The sequence below is a fragment of the Aristolochia californica genome, unplaced genomic scaffold, assembly GCF_029961685.1.
Source record: "Aristolochia californica isolate CCGP_79_NKW_82.1479 unplaced genomic scaffold, dmAriCali1.0.hap1 SCAF_5, whole genome shotgun sequence".
Classification (NCBI taxonomy): Eukaryota; Viridiplantae; Streptophyta; class Magnoliopsida; order Piperales; family Aristolochiaceae; genus Aristolochia; species Aristolochia californica.
In genome coordinates, this window is record NW_027182214.1 from 2,315,493 (window position 1) to 2,333,529 (window position 18,037).

Here is an 18,037-nt window from a genome sequence, read left to right on the forward strand (position 1 = left end):
ACTAAATCTATAAATTGTTGGCAGGTTCCATTTGATTTTGCTGTTGAAAAGGTTTTGGAGCAACTAAGAGCAGTTGCTAAAGGAGAGTACAAAGCACCTGCTAACACTGAGAAGAGGAAATTTGGTAACATTGTCTTCTGTGCTGTTACTTTACCCGTTGTGGAGATTAAAGGCCTCTTGAATAAGGTAATAGTTCTCCTTAGAATTATTTTCCGCAGATAGATACAGTTACAAATAGATCAGTTGGCTAATACCACCTGCTTCTTCTGTCTGAACAGTTGGCACAAAATAATAAAAAGGCTGGTGAGTTTTTAAAGTGCAAGGACTTTGAGAACAGTCTGAAGACAGCTCATGTAACTTTAGCTCACAAGAAAAGTCACGGCGTTGCCGCTGTTGCCAATTATGGTGTTTATCTCAACCAAAATGTTCCAGTCTATCTAACAGCACTGCTGTTCTCTGATAAAATGGCTGCATTTGAAGTTCGACTAGGATCAGTTGATGGTGAAAAGATTAATTCAAAGAATGAGTGGCCTCATGTAACTATATGGACAGGTGAAGGAGTTCCACCAAAGGAGGCCAATAAGCTCCCTGAGTTGCAGTCAGAGGGTAAGGCGATTCTCGTTGAAATTGAGCCTCCCTCCACCATAACTGGAGTGTTGGAATTTTACTGAGGTGGAGAGCTCAGGGCTGCCATTTTGGGTTGGCCCCCAAAATTTTGTAGAGTTAATAGATTTGATAAAAGTTACATCTTGAGAAGCCGGACTACCCTGGAGGGCTATAAAGAAAGCCAGTAGGGCTGTAATCTGTATTTTGAGCTTGTCAGATTAATCTGCGTCTGGAGAGGAGGTTTATTCCTGGCATCCGTGTATAGATGAGGATTGTCTTTGTTTTTCATATTTGTATGGGAGAATTATCTTCTTTACAGTGTACATCATCGACATGCAAATGGGTACATCAGTGGAGAAGCATCTTTAATAGTTCATGCCTCTGGTTCCATTTGAGCTTTTTACATTTCACATCTTTCATGGTCTGTTGTTCTCTTCTTGCATTGCCTAGTGTAGACAAAGATGGCAAATTTGCCCGCAGATGAATGCGTAAAACATGGTCTACAGGGGTCAAGTTGAGACATTGATCAAGACTTGGCATAAACTGCAAGAAACCTAATTAATTTGCTTCTTCTGATAACTTTTTTCCTTACGCTTTCCTTTAGTTTCTCTCGATTTGCTCGTCCCTCATGTATCTTTAAGTGCAGACACTGTGCTTTAAGCTACAGTATAGTTTTTGTGTGGCAATGGCTGGCTGCAATAAAAGATATTGACTAACAAAGAAAAAGGACTGCAAAGAGCCTGCATCATCTCAATCACCCTCCCATGATTAGGGGTTATTTATTTCTTATCATAGCATCCATTGTTTGATGTTATTTTGAAAAAAAAAAATTCTATTGATTTTAATAATAAAAATAAGATAATGGGATAACTTATAAATACAACAAAGTAAATGGCATTCTTGTAAATAAATTAATTCTTTTAAAGAAGAAAAAAATGACATAACCCTAGTTAGACTGAAGTCTAGCATTTCTCTTTTTTTTAGTAACAACGTTTTTTAAGTATTGTATATCAAGTTTGTTAAACCCCTGAGTGAATGTCTATTAGGGTTTAGAGATAGAAGGGAGAAGAGAAAAAAGAGGGCTTTGGAAAAAGTTTTTCTTTTACACTTTAATTATTGTAGTAATTGTCTACTAAGAGATTTTTGTGCTATTATTGTAAAGCAAAAATTCCTTGCAATGTATAAATGATCAATAAGGTTAGATAAGTTGGTTGGTAGCTGAAAATCTCGGTGCCGTTCTAGGTGTATGTACCTAGGTTTTGCTTACCACAAGTCCCTATATGGGTAAGTGTTGTAATTTAGAATTTTGTGGTCTACTGCTATAGATGTCGTTTGACTACTAAACATAGTTAATTAACTTTGAACATTTCAAAATGGTATATGACCTAGGTCAAAATTTATCTTAAGTATAAAAGGGGCATTTTTTGTTACTCTTTTACTCAAAAGGCATAGGTAATACAATTTTGTTACATGAAAGTGGTTCATCATTCATGATGTCTCCTTTTTGGAGCAATGTTTCTATTTTAAGTCATTGAGACCTAATATAGGTAATTGGTCAAGTATTTGTCTTATCTATAGAAATTAAAAATAGATCCAAGCATTCATTTCTTTCAAGTCTAATTTCCTCAACATTTGATCAATTTTTGTCTCATCCTTAGTACATCACCTCCTACAATGTTTCTCTTCTAGTAACGTTAACATTGATTCAAGTAATATTCAATAAACATATGTTTTCAAAGTTGTAGAAGAGTACCTCAAACATTAGGTAATGTACAACATATGAGATGTATCAAGTTTTTTACAACCCTATAAATTTTGATAAACCAAAACACCCACTTTTAACCTTCACTCGCCCATTGCTATTCAAAATGGAGTTTGTAAGTGCTCTCAATCCACTTGCCGATGTATTACTAAGCATATTTCCTTTACTTAAAAGTATCTAATTCTTCTTTATCAATTCTTTTATTGATTTGTCTCTAGGTTTTAAATGGAGAGTGTTGTCAAGTAGGTTTTAAAAGTATCTAGTTATGCTCGTGGGAAAGAGAGCGTTGTCGACTAGGTCAAACAAATGGAAACATACGATGTACCTCCTCCCCATTGTGCCTCTATTTTATTTTTTTGCGTTAACTTTTCTTGTTTCTTTCTATCTATCTGTCTATCTATCTATCTACTAGTTTTTAAATTAAACTATTGCTCATCTTCTTTGCACTATTTTATTCTAACAATATGAATAAACAAAAATATCTGACTTGTATCCACTTCATGTAGTTTTTGTCTTTAAAATCCCTAATTTTCTAATTGAAGGCTTCATGGCATGATTCAAAATCTTTCTTTTCTTTAATTCATAATATGAATAACACTAACTTCATTGTGTTGATATTTGGCTCACAAGTGGTTTGTACTTGGTTTTTTATGCCAACCCTTGTCTCTTTCTCTTTCTCTTAAATCTCAAGGCTCTACATGCTAAATATTATAAGAATTTCCAGTTTAAGAAATGATATTCTTGCATGAATGCAACTTTGGGCTGTACTCAAGATAAGGGTGGATTGTGGGACTGTACCTTAAAGGTGTAGATTCTCAGCCTTTTCCTAAAATAATGCTTGCTGGTCTGTTTTTGATCTTGAGGCATACCCATGAAGCAATAAGTGAAATCTGATTAGGTTGAGGGATACCCATGTTGGTCTTTTAATTGCAACTTGCCTTTGTCTGCCTTTTTGCCCCTACCCCATTTCATATACTTGTCAGTTAATGCAAGCTGACATTCTCTATGACAGTAGAGAATAAATGGTACATGGATAGAGGCTATCATTAGATCTCATTTATTTTCTTTTCATTTGGTGTGGAAAATGGTTTCAATTTGGGCTCTCATTTTCTTCACATTTTATTTCATTTTTAAAAGCATGCACTTCTAAAGGATTTTAAGCTAAAAAAGGGAAGAGTTTCTTTAAAAAAAAAAATTGAGAGAGCAAATTGGATTGAGTCTCCAAGACCTTTCTTCAACTATGATACCAATATCTTCATCAGTTTGAACACATGCAAGAAGCTATTATCTGTCTTTTAAACAAATTTAAACTTTGGTTTTCTCTTTTTTCTCTAAAATCCAACATTGGAGGCCCTCTAACTTGATGCACTATGTACAACCTAGGACAACCTTCCCCCTCCTTAATGCTACATCAAGTCCTATTGTACAGAGAAATTAGTTATCTTTTAAACTTGAATGATATCATGAGATCTTGAGGCCATAATGAACCACACTGGTTTTCACTCCCAAATTTTTTTATTGTACTCTTCATTATATTTACAATAATGCCATTATTCTTACAGGGGTAAGAGTAAAAAAAAGTTTTAAAAATAATAAAATGGAATTTAAGCCATTTTAAAATTAGAAATTAGTGTGTCCTTTTTTTGCTGAATCCTCTATTACAAGATAATTTTTTTTCTTTCTTTCTTACTGAATCCTGAAAGGAAAATATAGATGACCTTCCTACGTTTCACAAAGGCGTTTAAAACTTTAAAATTTTATTATTCAAATAATAAATAAGCTTATTGTAGAAGAAGGGAATTTATAGTGTTTTATTAAAAAAAAAACTGAAAATTTCCCATCCAATATTAGTACTAGTTTGAAGACATATCACATGATAAAATGTACTTCTCTTGGGTAGACTTGACTCAATATCCCTTTCTTTTGCTTGCAATTATCTCTAAAATTATTATAAAAAACAACTTTCATGACCTTTCATTTCTCCTTTTCCATAAAGTATTCTTTTAATTGCTTTTTGTTTAAAATGGGTCCAAGGTTCCTTCTCAAAGTGGTATTAAGACTCAAGAGTGACCTTTAATTAGTAGGAGGCTACTTAGTTTAATTGAGATAAGATGAGATTAAGGTTTAATTAAGAAGATTTATACCCAAGAAAATATTAGTTAATTATTTGGATAGAAGCACAAATCTGTTTTTTTTTTTTAATAATGCTGCCAAATATCCCTTTGTTTATCTTCTGATGTGGTGCTTATGTGGCGGAGATGATTCTCTGGTGTGCCCACTTGGCAAAGATCATGTTATGTAGAGATAAAAGGGATTCCTCCGCGAAAAAGAAAGAGGGAAAAAAACGGAAAGAGAGAGAGAGAGAGAGAGCTTCCATGTATTATCTTTTATGTTTTTTCGCTCTAGAAAACAAAGGGTAGAGGAGGCCCCAAGGGAGGGGGGATCCTCATCTCAAGTATAAAAAAATATTTTAAAGTGACGTGGTATTCCACGTCATGTATATATTTACATCATTTAACCATATTTTTTTATTTGAGGCAATATTTTTGTCAAGGCTAAGCTCAAGCTTGTGAACATATGCTTGAGCCAAGCAGGCACCCGAGCCACGAGCTACCGGACTAAGGATTGTCATTAGGAAAAAAGTAGGGTCTAATTCCGTCAATTCGTACTAAGAGGGATATTTTTATAAATATGAGACATGAGGGGGTTATTTATGTCATTTTGTGCTGAAAATAAAATGAACGTGTGATCAAGTCAGCTGCGTCCGGTACCGAGTCTCTGACAAGAAACAAAAACACACAATCGGAGGCTGATGTACCGAATATACCCCTTCATAACCTCAGAAAACTGAGAGATTCTTCCCCTCTACCCACGCCGAGCTTTCCCTCTACTTCTCCTCCACGCTCTCAGATCGACAAATGGAAGAGAATGGGAGATCCGAGTCCCTAGATCCCCGTAACGGAGCTTTGGAGCTGAATCCCTCGCCTTCCGAGCTGCGATTCGATGGTTTCCCCGCTGAAAACGGTGAGATATCAGTTCACGACGGAGCTTCTGCTGATGATGAGGGAAAAAGGGACCAATCTTGCGGGAAGCCGGATTTTAGAGCTTTTCCGGGAGTTGGATCGAACGCTGCGAGGTATAAAACCATGTCACCCGCCCGGCTCCCGATAACGAGATCGCCCTGCTTGACGATTCCCCCCGGTTTGAGCCCCACCACGCTGCTCGATTCGCCTGTGCTTCTTTCGAACATGAAGGTTTGAGTTTCCGTGTAATTTTGGCCTTTGGGTGAATTTGGTTTGATTTTACTGGAGTTTGTATTCGAGTTTTATGGGTTAGTTAGATTACCTTTTCTCTCCCCAGTTGAATTTGGAAGTGTAATCTGTTTGTTTTTGTGCTTACTTCTTTCCCGAATTTAACCTTTCTGAAAGTGAGGATTTTTTTTTTTTTTTTACTTCATATCTTTTTCATTTCCTCCCTTTAAAGTTGAATCAGTTGAGTCGCTGATAGCTGCTTTAACTTTCGTAATCTTAAGCTCCTAGAGATATGCTTTTGCCTTGACTTTCTATTTTACTGTGGCTTCAGCCTAAAACTTGGATATGTGCATTTGCCAGTTTTATGCATTTCGAGTTGGGCATGGTTGCCTCTTTCTCTACCTTATATTACTTGAACTTCGCATTGAAGATTTCGCTCTGTTGGCAATCTCTTGTTAATTTTTGAAATTTTGTTCTTATGGTTTGCCTATTTTTGCTGACTCGTAGCTTTGGGAGGGTAAGGAATACAAATTTGTATAGTATATTTCCATTGCTTTAATGTGGACTACGATTGAAAAGACGGAAGATTTCTACTGAGGACGTGTAATAGATTCTGATGCTCACTTTACGCTATTCTGTTTTGGCTCCTTTTTTCGTTCTTTTCTGCTGCTTATTTTTTTAAAATGTCTTCCTTTGGCATTGACTTGTTTTGAGAATATTGTCTTCTGTTATCCCTCTTCCTACTTTGCTATCAGGTGAAAGTCATGTTCTTTTGTTTTTCTTTTCTCCTCTTCTCCTAATTTCCCCATTTCTGCTGCTTGGATTTCTTATAGAAAACTTGACATTAAGGTGCAGAGAGTTCATTTTTGTGGAAGCTTTAGCAAATCACTCTTAACACTAATAGCATCATTTAGAAAGTGGCTACGAAGAAATAGAGAATTATATGCCGATTGTAGTATTTATTTTGATAGCTAAATACTTATTATCATGGAATTGCTTATAGATTTTTTTTGTCTCTGTAGGAGTCTTGCATGCTTCTATTTTGGTGTCTTGTCCATGGTTAGGCCATCTCTGTGCCAACTTTGATTGTTTATATTGATTTTTAGTTCCTCCACAGGTGCTAGACTGGATAACTTGAACATTTTTTATCAGTTATTTTGGGCCAATTGATTGGGTCTGTAATTTTCTGTTTTGCTTATATGAAGTTTGTTGTGTGTGAATCCTGATTCTGTGGCCCAGTTGCATTTTCAGTGTTTTTTTCTGTATGCCATATGCTTTTCAATAAAAAATTACAAGAAAAATTATCTTGCAAAAGCATCAGGATTTTGACATGGTTTTCAAAAGAAAAAAAATTAGTTTTTAATGTAATTCTATTCACTTTTGTTCTGCAGGCAGAGCTCTCCCCAACTACTGGTAACTTTTCTATGCCTCAGCTCAGGCATGATGCACGAGGTTCGGAGTCATTCTCGTCTCCAAGAGACAATTCAAATAGTAGTTCCTTTGATGAGGGAAGTGCTGGAGACTTTGAATTTAAACCACACGTTGTGCCTCTATCAAATTCGGTTCTGTCCTCTTTGGGACCTCGGGTAATTCCTGTATTGATTCATTGCTTGAGATCGTGATGAAAAACAGAAACAATAACGTTTGGAACTTTTGGTTCTCTTTCATTTCTGTTGCTCTAGTTCCTTCTCGTGAGATAATTACACAAATGGCAGTATATGAGTTGGGTAAACTGTTGATTGATTCTTACCATTTGAGGAATAGAACGAGAGCAATGGTGGTGTATAATGCCATGAACCTTTTACATACTAGTTGACATGGTAGATTGGCGACCTCTTTATTTTGCATTTCATGAATCATCCATAATAATTCAAGCCTTCTAACTGTGGAAGTGGAAAACAAGACAGGGTAGGTAAGGCTGACATGCATGGAAAACTTCATAAACATCACCTGGGGTCCTATATTATCCATTGTCCTTGTACTCTCCAACTTATGCTAAACTCTGCGCGAATAATTCATCTCTCAAAATGTTCAAACTGATGAGACCTGAGTTAACGGGACAAGCATTTACTTCTTTGTTGAGCTTAAGCACTTCAAAGAATATGGAATTCATTACCTGGTTCTGTCTAATTTTCTGTGAACTTTTTTTGAAGGAGCTAATGACCCTTTTTCATGTTTATGAAGGTTTCTGTTGGCTCTAATTTTCAGCAAGGCAAACCGTTTTCATCCACACCTTCTGTTACTACTGAGAATGTTAATGTTTCGTCACATGACTTAACCTTATCTGTGACACCTTCAAATCCTGCTGGTCATGTGGCTGCTTCAAGGGCTGGTGCAACTACAGAAATTGCTGCTGACGGACAACGACAAAACCAGAATTCGGACAATGGGAACCATGTCTCACAGTCTGATCACAGATTACACAACCCTTTGGTTGTTGTTGACAGGTCGTCAGAAGATGGGTATAACTGGAGGAAATATGGGCAGAAGCATGTTAAAGGGAGTGAGTTTCCACGTAGCTATTACAAATGCACACATCCAAACTGCCAGGTAAAGAAGCAGTTGGAGCGCTCACATGATGGGCATATTACTGATCTCATCTATAAGGGTAAACATGACCACCCCAAACCTCAGCCTAGTCGTCGATTGGCAGTTGGGACTATCCTTTCAAGTCAAGGAGAAGAAAGATCTGATGTGTTTTCTTCTTTGATCACTGATGGTAAAGACAGTTGACTATTCTATGTTGTATTTTTCTAGGAGATAGGGTGGTGTAAACACTATCATGTGAGTTTAGAAATTGCTGTTGGAGATGCCTATATAACCTCAGGCACTCTTTTTAGATGTCTCAGCATGGGCTAGCCTATGTCCAAGCACTCTCCAATTTTGCAACCTAGGAATTCAATCATATGTCTGAAACTCTTTCCAGCCATCTCTTGTAAGCAATCTAGGATTATCTGGTAGAGAAGAAAATTTCTTTAAAAAAAAAGCTATTAGGGAAGAATTTTGCAATTTAGCTTTTCCATAGTGAGGTGGTTTTTTGTGTCTTCTGGTGGCAATATACTGTTAAAAGTAATGGTGGTATAAACACCATCTATCTGAATGTTATATATAAGTCAAGGTTTGACTTTGGTTGGACTTATTTTACCTGATAACTTGCCATTTACAGAAAAACCTTCAAGTCTACAAGGTAATATGTCTAATCATGTTGAAACAAGTGGAACACCTGAGCGCTTTCCCGTCTCAGTAAGTGACGATGACATGGAAGGAGCAAGGCCAAGTAAGGCTGGCAATGATATTGATGATGAAGATGATCCAGAGGCAAAACGCAGGTGCCTCTTAGTTCTTTTTCCACTCCCCCCCCCCCCCCCCCCCCCCCCCCCCCCTTTTGTATTTCAGTATAAGAATCTGTTTTCTGATAACACATTCTCACAAACAACTTTAGTGCCCGGATGAAACTGAAGGTTACACTTTTACTTATTACAGTTGAAAAGGCTTGATAGATAAAAGAAACAAAAGGTTCCTTTGCTCTTTCATGATGGCTTTAATATTGTGATGGGTATACTGGTGTTTGTTTGGATTTTTTATAGATGTTGTTGTCACATGAGGAAGTGTATCCTATTCTGTAAGGTGCAGTTAACTCCATAGCATTTTGCGTGCAGGAAGACAGATCTTGGAAGTATAGATGTTTCTCCACTGGGTAAAGTGACCCGCGAGCCACGGGTAGTTGTACAAACTCTCAGTGAAGTCGACATCCTAGATGATGGATATCGATGGCGTAAATACGGGCAGAAAGTTGTAAAAGGAAATCCAAATCCAAGGTATACATAATCTGTTTGACAAGTAGATATACCGTTGGAAAGTTTATTTATTTGTCCTCTAGACATGTAGATTACAACTAATCGATGGTTAGTGGATTCAGTCAAGTTACCATTTATAACATAGTCACCATGAGCACTTCCTCATCACCCATGTCCCATTTTATGAGAATTAGAAGGTAGACATTCCAGAGGTTGAACTTTTATACCACTGCTTCATTTGATCTTCTTTTTTATTTTTATTACTAGTATTTGTTGATCCTATCATTTTGTAGAGCTTGTAGTTTATTATCCTCAACGCAATAGTGCTAACTTTGCAATTAGAATTTTTGAGAACAAGCTATAAATCTGTATCCATTGGGCTTACAACTAGATCTTAAATAAGTTTTGCAAAATCATATACAAGATAACTTGCAATGAGAGAAAAAAAAACACTCAAGAGAACATTATTAGCTGTAAACCAAAATAAAGTTTATTGCGCAAGGCCTGGAGAGTGTTTCCAGTAGCCTCATCCTATAGAATTTCTTCTTAACTTACTAAGCTGGACTTTGACTTGCCTAAGAACTCAACTTAACACCTCCCCCTCCCCGCCTCTAGTCCATCCTTTGGACTCGAGCCTATCCAACTAGGAATTTCTTGGGACAAGAGTCCGAGTTAGGGAACCATGCTCTTGTCATAGAAGAACATTCCTCTAGGAGAGATTTTTTAAAGTAGAAAAAATTGAATCTATGAGCTTCTTCAATTAGAAAAACTAAATCATGAAACCATGCCAAGTATGGTTGCATCACTTTTGATTGTTGAATAAAATTGATTTGGAGATCTCGCAATGGTTTGCTCATATCTTTGGTTTGATGCGAGTAGAGTGATTTGATAGGACCAAATTTTTGAAGGACCGTTCCTGATAAGAGAGTCTCTTTTGGTTTTTTCATTATAACTTTGTTTGTCTGCATGCGAACATGATTAAACTTACATTTTAGCTTTGAAATTATGGAGGTATGTTTAGCCTTTCTGGCCTGAAAAATCTTATTCTTGCTCTACTTGCCTCATACAGGAGTTACTACAAATGTACAAACGCTGGATGCCCTGTTAGAAAACATGTTGAGAGGGCATCTCATGACCCCAAGGCAGTCATAACCACTTACGAGGGAAAGCATAACCATGATGTACCTTCTGCAAGAAGCAATAGCCATGATGCTGCAGGACCTGTGACACTAAACGATGCTGGTGTCCACAATACCCACTTGTCAACAGTTTTTGATGGCATGTTAAGAACTGATCAATCGGGAAATGATGATGTAATTAGCCTTGACCTTGGTGTTGGAATCAGTTCAAATCTGGAAAATAGATCTACTGAGAAACTAACACAGGACATTGCACAAATCCAGTGCCAAAACCCAATTGGTGGGATGGCTTATAACGAGGTAACTCATGCTACTCCAGTTTCATCTTATTATGGTGGCCGACCAGATGTTTCTGATCGCATTAGACCCCTGGAAGACCAGGGAGAAAGCTTTACCTTCAACACCCCACCTATGAGCCATTCCTCCAACCTGTATCCACAGAACATTGGGAGATTGGTAATGGGTCCCTGATGCTGTTCTTTCCTACTCTTGCAAACAGCTGGAACTTATGATCTCAAACGATAAACCTAAAAGTTGCCATAGAGGTTCTCTCAAGGAGGCAAGTATATGATATTGTAACATACCTCATGGAAAGATGCTGTAGCTCTTTTCTACCTCAGTCCAAAAGCGGTTTTTTGTGATGCCCCTATTTATTTAATAATCTTGTAAGCTAATGAACGTGTACAAATATTTTACAGCAGATGAATGTAGGTAATATTGTTTCACTGCTACATGTGAGAAGTTTGAGAATCAAGGAATTACTGGGTATATCGCATTGTGAGCCAAGGAATTAATGTAGTTAATATTATTTCAATTTCCAACTCATGCAGTTTGAAAATGCTCTGTGAAACAGATCGAGTGTTGCAGGTTCTAAGAAAACGAACTAGACTGATTCAACTCGTCTATTCAAGTGGAGCTACAGGTTTTTCACATGCGCCTGTACGCCCCTTGTGTTGCGCCTTGGTTGTTTTGTTTTTCTGAGCCGTTTGAAGCTGAATGCTACCCCTAAAGTGGCATATGATGACTTGGGGCTGCCATACCTTTCTGAAAACACATTTTGGCGTTGTTGTTAGTGCTCTCCATTTTGGTCGTGCAACATATGAATTTGCCAATGTCGGCTTTGTTGTTTGTGTTGTGTCATCTATGGTTGTGCCACCCATGCCACGGTCACCCGTAACAATTGTCATATTACCCTTCTTATAGGCCGAAAAAAAAAACATTTACCAAATCAATACACTCCAATCTTTTGCAAGTCAATTGGGTTTCTCCCAAATTTGTTCCAAAATGTGTCATGAGGCATAAGAAGTTGTCCCATTGTAAATGCCTCCTCTACTACATACTCGTTCAACATGAACACGAACATGCCAAAGTTAGAAAGTCAGGACGTTGACTCTCCCTTAGGTTACTTCAAATTCTCCTTTGGATTGAAGCGGACTTGTGCCAAGGTTGGAATTTTGGCATTTGGATCACCCTCGATCAGGTTTTCAGCCTCCTCCCGTAGAGGCAAATTCTTTGGGAAATCTTCCAACATGATATCCAATTCTTTTAGGATTTCCTTTTCTTTAACCGGCGTAGATCTACCTTCAAAGAAATAAGAAACTTTGACTTTCCACACTGAAGACCCTTCTTGAGTTAGAGGGGTGAAAGCATAATAGTTTTCCCATATATAAAATTCCCTTTATCGAAAATTATACAAGGTATTTCATTTGTAATTCCTACCATTCTCATATAGGATATTTACAAAGGTCTCGTTTTTACAAAAGAAATTCACCCCAAAGATTACATTAAAATCTCCATGAGCTACGACAAAAGTAAGAAGGCCTACCCACTTTCCAACAACGATTGGAATACGCTTGGCCACCCCAAGCACGACTTTGGCTTCAGAATTGATAGCCTTCATTCCACCATCGTCCCCTTCCCGCCTTAAGCACAATTGTCTCGCTTCCTTTTTCGAGATGAAGTCGACTCCTGTGTCAACTAGAGTCATCACTTTGCCATCATTTAGAAATACATCAAGATAAACCAGTTTAGGTCTTACCAACTTCTCTACTTATGCTTGGATTGAAATGAACAACATCAATGAACCAACTTGAAATCCGTCAATTTGATGTTCATCACTCAACTGGCTGATCTCCTCCTCCCCTTTGATAGAATTTAGTAATTTTCTTTCTTAGGACAATCTTTTTCCAAGTGATATCCCTCACAAAGAAAACAAGTAATCTTTCAGTTATTAGAACTACTTCTTTTCGAGTAGTTTTTATTCTTTTCTCTTTTTGTATGGTTCCATTAGTCTTTCTAAGAATTCTATCTCCAAGAAGACTTCTTATTATGGTTCTCTTTATTCCTATTTCAATCAATGGTCATGGTGGCACTTTAGTCAGATTTTCTCTCAAAATTCGCCAACTCCTCTGCTATGGCTATGGCGGTTACAAGTGTCTTCACTTCGCGACACCTCAACTCTTGCTAAATCTAAGGACTTTTATCTTGTAAGAAAAGAGAATAACCGATCCTCATCTGTCATGTTAGAAATGTTTAATATTAAAGAGGTAAATGATTGAATGAAGTCACAAATTGTCCCTTTCACCTCAATGCATGCAACTCCTTTCAAGCTGGGTAATCGACATATTTGGGAAACAAATTGTGCTTTAATTCCATGCTTGAAATGTTCTCAAGTGTCAACTAAGTCTTCTATGTTCTCGTCATCACCAATTTTCCTTATCCACTACAAGATATCATCATCAATGAGAAACATGGATATAGTACTAACTTTTACTTCCTCATTTGTGAGATTTCAAACTTTGAAGTGCTACTCCACTTGTCATAAGTTCTCGATCACTTTCGGATCTCGTACGCCTCCATACAATTTAGGTTATGGAACTTTGATATTCATTTGCAAAGAAAAATTTTCCCCACTTAGAATGATTTATTCAAGAATCGTGTTTGCAATTCTTCCAATTCTGCCTACATATTTTTTATGTTGTGGTAAGTGTACGCTTTTAGCATTGTAACAACGACATGCATAGAGTCCCCTTGAACCACTTCAAGGCTATGTTCTCTGACGTCTACCACTTCTTGAATTTTTACCTACCAACTCAAGCATTGGAACTCCACCTTCTTGAATCTCGATTTAAAAGTTGTTAAACAAGATTTAGTTTTGAAAATTTCTTCTTACTTTTGTTTGGTTGAACTTCCAAAGTTGCTTCTAAGGTTGCCATGGTTGAATTGCTTTCAGTTTTGATGTTAGTTCCCCAAACTAGAATTGTAGCTCTGGTAGCAATTCATCTAAACTGGTCCTTAGCTCCGATACCAATTGTCACGTCGATAAATTGAGTGAGCAATCACTCCTAGTCCTCATTGTGCATTGTAGTGCTCCAAATGAAAATAGGCTCATCAGCCTCCCTTTTACGAAGTAATAAAGTCAAAAGGAGGAGAAACACCGCTCTAAGTATAATGTGGTATCCTGTGCACGAAAATAAGATATTTATAATTGATTTACAAAGCCTATTTGTAGGAAAAATTGATATAAGATCATCTTATCCTTTATTTAAACCCTAGTCTATGAGAATTTTCCACCTAAATAAGACAAATCTTTAAATTATTTAAATTCAAAAATGGCATTATCACACATGCCTAAAAGCTCTGAAAAGTCTTATCAATATCCATTTGGATATGCCCCAAACTCAAATTTCAAATTTTAAATCGAATAGCCAACCAGTTGTCAGTTGTTGGGCTGTCACCTGCCCGCGTGCCTCGTGCATGTATGGCCTCCTTCCGCACATGCGTGCCCATGCAAGCTGGCCACATGTGCTTGCGCATGCGCTCCCCTATTGCTGTTATGCCTTGGTTGTTTCATGATTCTGAATTGTTTAAAGTTGTTGCTGCCCCTAAGTGGGCATTTTAATGACTAGGCATTGCGATACCTTTTTGAAATACCATTTTGGCATCGTAACCGATACTCTCCATTTTGGACGTGTAACATACAAATTCACCAATGTCGATTGTATCAATTGTGCCACATCCATCTACGACTGTGTCTTCGATGCCACATCCGCCCACGTATAGTTATAGTGTATAGTTATAGTTAGTCAAACCCTAACTAAACCTGGGTCTATCTAATTTCTAAATTTGATTAAAGGGGAAGAGCCCAATACAAGAAATAGAAATATGACTTAACGGGTTCAATATTTTCTTTTCATTTTTTCTCTTTTACTGGAGTTTAAACCTCCAAATTGGAATTGTTTCAACTAAGTTTAATTGATCTCCCAAGGAAAAGTTGGAATTTAATTTGTACCTCATGGCTAATCATACTGCCTGTTGTTTTTTGACGTGATGATCGGTCCAGATTTCAAGGAGTCTCATTGTGTGCTAATTGTACATTGGTTCATACAGGGATTATAGGGTTTCTACTATCAGCTTTCTTCTTCTTTAGTTTCTTTAGTTTATATTGGAGTATATGGACTCAAGTACAATTTAATAGGTAGTCACACTTTGTCTATATACTAAGTTGTGGTATAAGCATACAAAACATGAATAAACCATTATATATTCATCAACATAAAGAATTATATGAACATATTTGTTCAAATTTGCATAACCTAAATTGGAAAATGATGTCACTATTAGGTTTTTATGGCTATAATCAATAATAAGATTTAGGGTTTATAACAATATAAGCCTCAAATTTTGATTGTAAAAAGTTACACGTAAATTAAAATTAAGGTACACAATATTATTCTTTTACGATAATCTATCTATTAAGAAAATATTTTTAGTTGGTAAAAAACAAACAATATGAATATTTTTGTCTTCTATGCAAGCCTAAGATGAGGTGCTTGGACTAATTCCTAATCAAACAACAAATTGGTGGCCCACCCAAACAAAAGAGGGCGCATGCGAATGTGCAACTGAACAGACCATATCTTCTACGTGAACGAGTCAATTTATTACCAAGATATAATTTGTTTCTCTCCCAAGTCTTGTTGTTTTCTCTATGGGTATTTCACATCTAGCTAAAAGTACCACTAGCTTTCAGTGCTTGTAGTGAAAAAAAGGTAGCTCTTAGTTTTGCTCGACTCAATTGACTTCTTGTCACATTGGTTGGAAAATGTTGCTACTACTAACAAAGAATTATATCAATCACGAAATGATATGTGCCTCTATGGAGATACATCACCTCATGGCTAGTGCAATATATTGTGATCAATGCAGCACATTTGGCCTTTTGTATACTTAGCTATAAAAAGTTACTGGGATTTTCTCAAACACCCATCATAAGAAATTATTGCTTCTTACTCCACCACACAAAAAATATTTTATTAAAATATACATAATTAAAAAATCATCTTTAGAAAAATATTTTACTAAGCTCTAGAAATTTTTTTTACAAAAATTCCTCTTAAGATACATCACTCGGTGATTGGCATAACATGTTGTGACCAATGCAACAAATTTGACCGTGTCATAAGAAATTATTGCAATGTGTTTGAGAAGTGGACACATACTCGTTTCCAAATAAATAAATTTATATATTATCAACTAATATCATTAAAAAGTACTTTCTAAATTCTAGAAAAAATATTTCAAAAGAAGACGAACGTTTGTGATTTTTATTGTAACATGCCTCAGATGGCGGGGCATCTTGAGCAACACCGACGTCTAGACTTCCCCCATCACCCACTTCCTGCTTCTTGTGTATCTCTTTATCAACAATTTCAATGGCAGTTGTTACATTGGATAAATCAAGTGTTGATGTTTCCATAAAGATTAAGTCATGTGCATGTTCATATCATAGAGAGTTGCTCAAAAGATACCTAGACGTCTAAATAATCAAACCATTTTGGAAATTTTGTCAAAGGAAAATTAATTTTTTTGTTATTTTACTTTCCTAAAATGACACTAATGGTCCCTATGAGTGGTATTGTAATATAAACATATCACTAGATACAAAATAATACCAGATATTTTAGAAATAAAAAATTTATTTCTTTCTTTTTTTCTCTTGTGGATTTATTTCTATAAGTACAAGGAAAATGGAGTTTGCATTGAAAGAGTATATGTACATACTTTTTTCAAATTTGCATAACATAAATTAGAAGATGATGTCACTATTAGTTTTTGATGGCTATAATCAATAATAAGGTTTAGGGTTTATAACAATATGAACCTCGAATTTTGATTGTAAAAAGTTACCGGTAAATTAAAATTATGGTACAAAAAATATTATTCTTTTATGATAATGTACCTATTAGGAAAATATTTTTAGTTGGTAAATAGCAAACAATAGGAAATTTTTTTGTCTTCTATGCAAGCCTAAGATGAGGTGTTTGGAATAATTCCATATCAAGCAACAAATTCGTGGTCCACCCACACAAAAGAGGGGAGAACATGCAAGTGAATAGACTGCATCTTCCAAGTGAATGAGTCAATTTATTACCAATATATAATTTGTTTTTCTCCCAAGTCTTGTCATTTTCTCTTTGGATATTTCACATTTAGCTAAAAGTACCGGTAGCTTTGATTGATTGTAGTGAAAAGTTGGTAGCTCTTGGCTTACTCGACTCATTTGACTTTTTGTCACATTGGTTGGAAAATGTTGCTTGATTGTAGTGAAAAGTTGGTAGCTCTTGGCTTACTCGACTCATTTGACTTTTTGTCACATTGGTTGGAAAATGTTGCTACTACTAGCAAAAAATTATACCAATCATGAGATGATATGTGCCTCTATGGAGATACATCACCTCGTGGTTGGTGTAACATGTTGTGACCAATGTTGCACATTTGGCCTCTTGAATACTTAGCTATAAAAAGTTACTGGGATTTTCTTAAACACCCACCATAAAAACTTATTGCTTCTTACTCCACCACACAAAAAATATTTATTAAAATATACATAATTAAAAAATCATCTTTAGAAAAATAATCTACTATGCTTTAGAAAATTTTGTTACTAAATTTCATTTGACGATACATCACGCAGTGATTGGCGTAACATGTTGTGACCAATGCAACAATTTGACCATATCATAAGAAATTATTGCAATGTGTATGAGAAGTGGTCACATACTCGTTTCCAAATAAATAAATTTATATATTATCTACAAATATCATTAAAAATTACTTTCTAAGCTCCAAAAAAAATGTGTTAATAAAAAAAAATCAAAAGAGGACAAACTTTATTTTTATTTTTATTGTAACATGTGTTGAAGAAAACCAGGCTACAAGAAAGCAATTTAAGCTATTGTTGGAGGTCACGTGAAACTAGATTTTATATGAGAAAAAATCCAAAAACTTTGGTATGCTACTTAATTATATGGTAATATTTGCTTCTCTAGTTTTTTATTTTCTAATATTTATTCATTTACCGATTTTGTCCTTGTTACGTGACATCATGAGACCTAAAACCTGGTTGGTGTAGTATTATTTGTCACCTGATTGATAGCTTCTCTCGGGGGACCCCGAGAAATAAAAAGAGAAAGTGAAAGT

General features: G+C 36.0%; 2 protein-coding genes across 3 annotated transcripts in view; both read left to right on the forward strand.

Moving 5' to 3' along the window:
* The window catches only part of LOC137965655 (tRNA ligase 1-like), a 35,946-nt gene extending 34,964 nt beyond the window's left edge, over positions 1 to 982 (forward strand). For both annotated transcript variants that reach the window (XM_068811943.1, XM_068811944.1), the window contains exons 26-27: positions 25 to 186; positions 279 to 982. In XM_068811943.1, the coding sequence (XP_068668044.1) occupies positions 25 to 186; positions 279 to 671 (555 nt within the window). In that variant the 3' untranslated portion in view covers positions 672 to 982. The remainder of the gene's footprint in view (positions 1 to 24; positions 187 to 278) is intronic.
* Positions 983 to 5,253: 4,271 nt separating this feature from the next.
* LOC137965685 (WRKY transcription factor SUSIBA2-like) lies at positions 5,254 to 11,286 on the forward strand. The gene is made up of 6 exons (XM_068811998.1): positions 5,254 to 5,622; positions 7,011 to 7,205; positions 7,804 to 8,338; positions 8,786 to 8,948; positions 9,279 to 9,437; positions 10,486 to 11,286. The coding sequence occupies exons 1-6, from the start codon at positions 5,287 to 5,289 to the stop codon at positions 11,024 to 11,026; spliced, it is 1,929 nt and encodes a 642-aa protein (XP_068668099.1). The 5' UTR covers positions 5,254 to 5,286; the 3' UTR covers positions 11,027 to 11,286.
* The last annotated feature ends 6,751 nt before the right edge of the window (positions 11,287 to 18,037 follow it).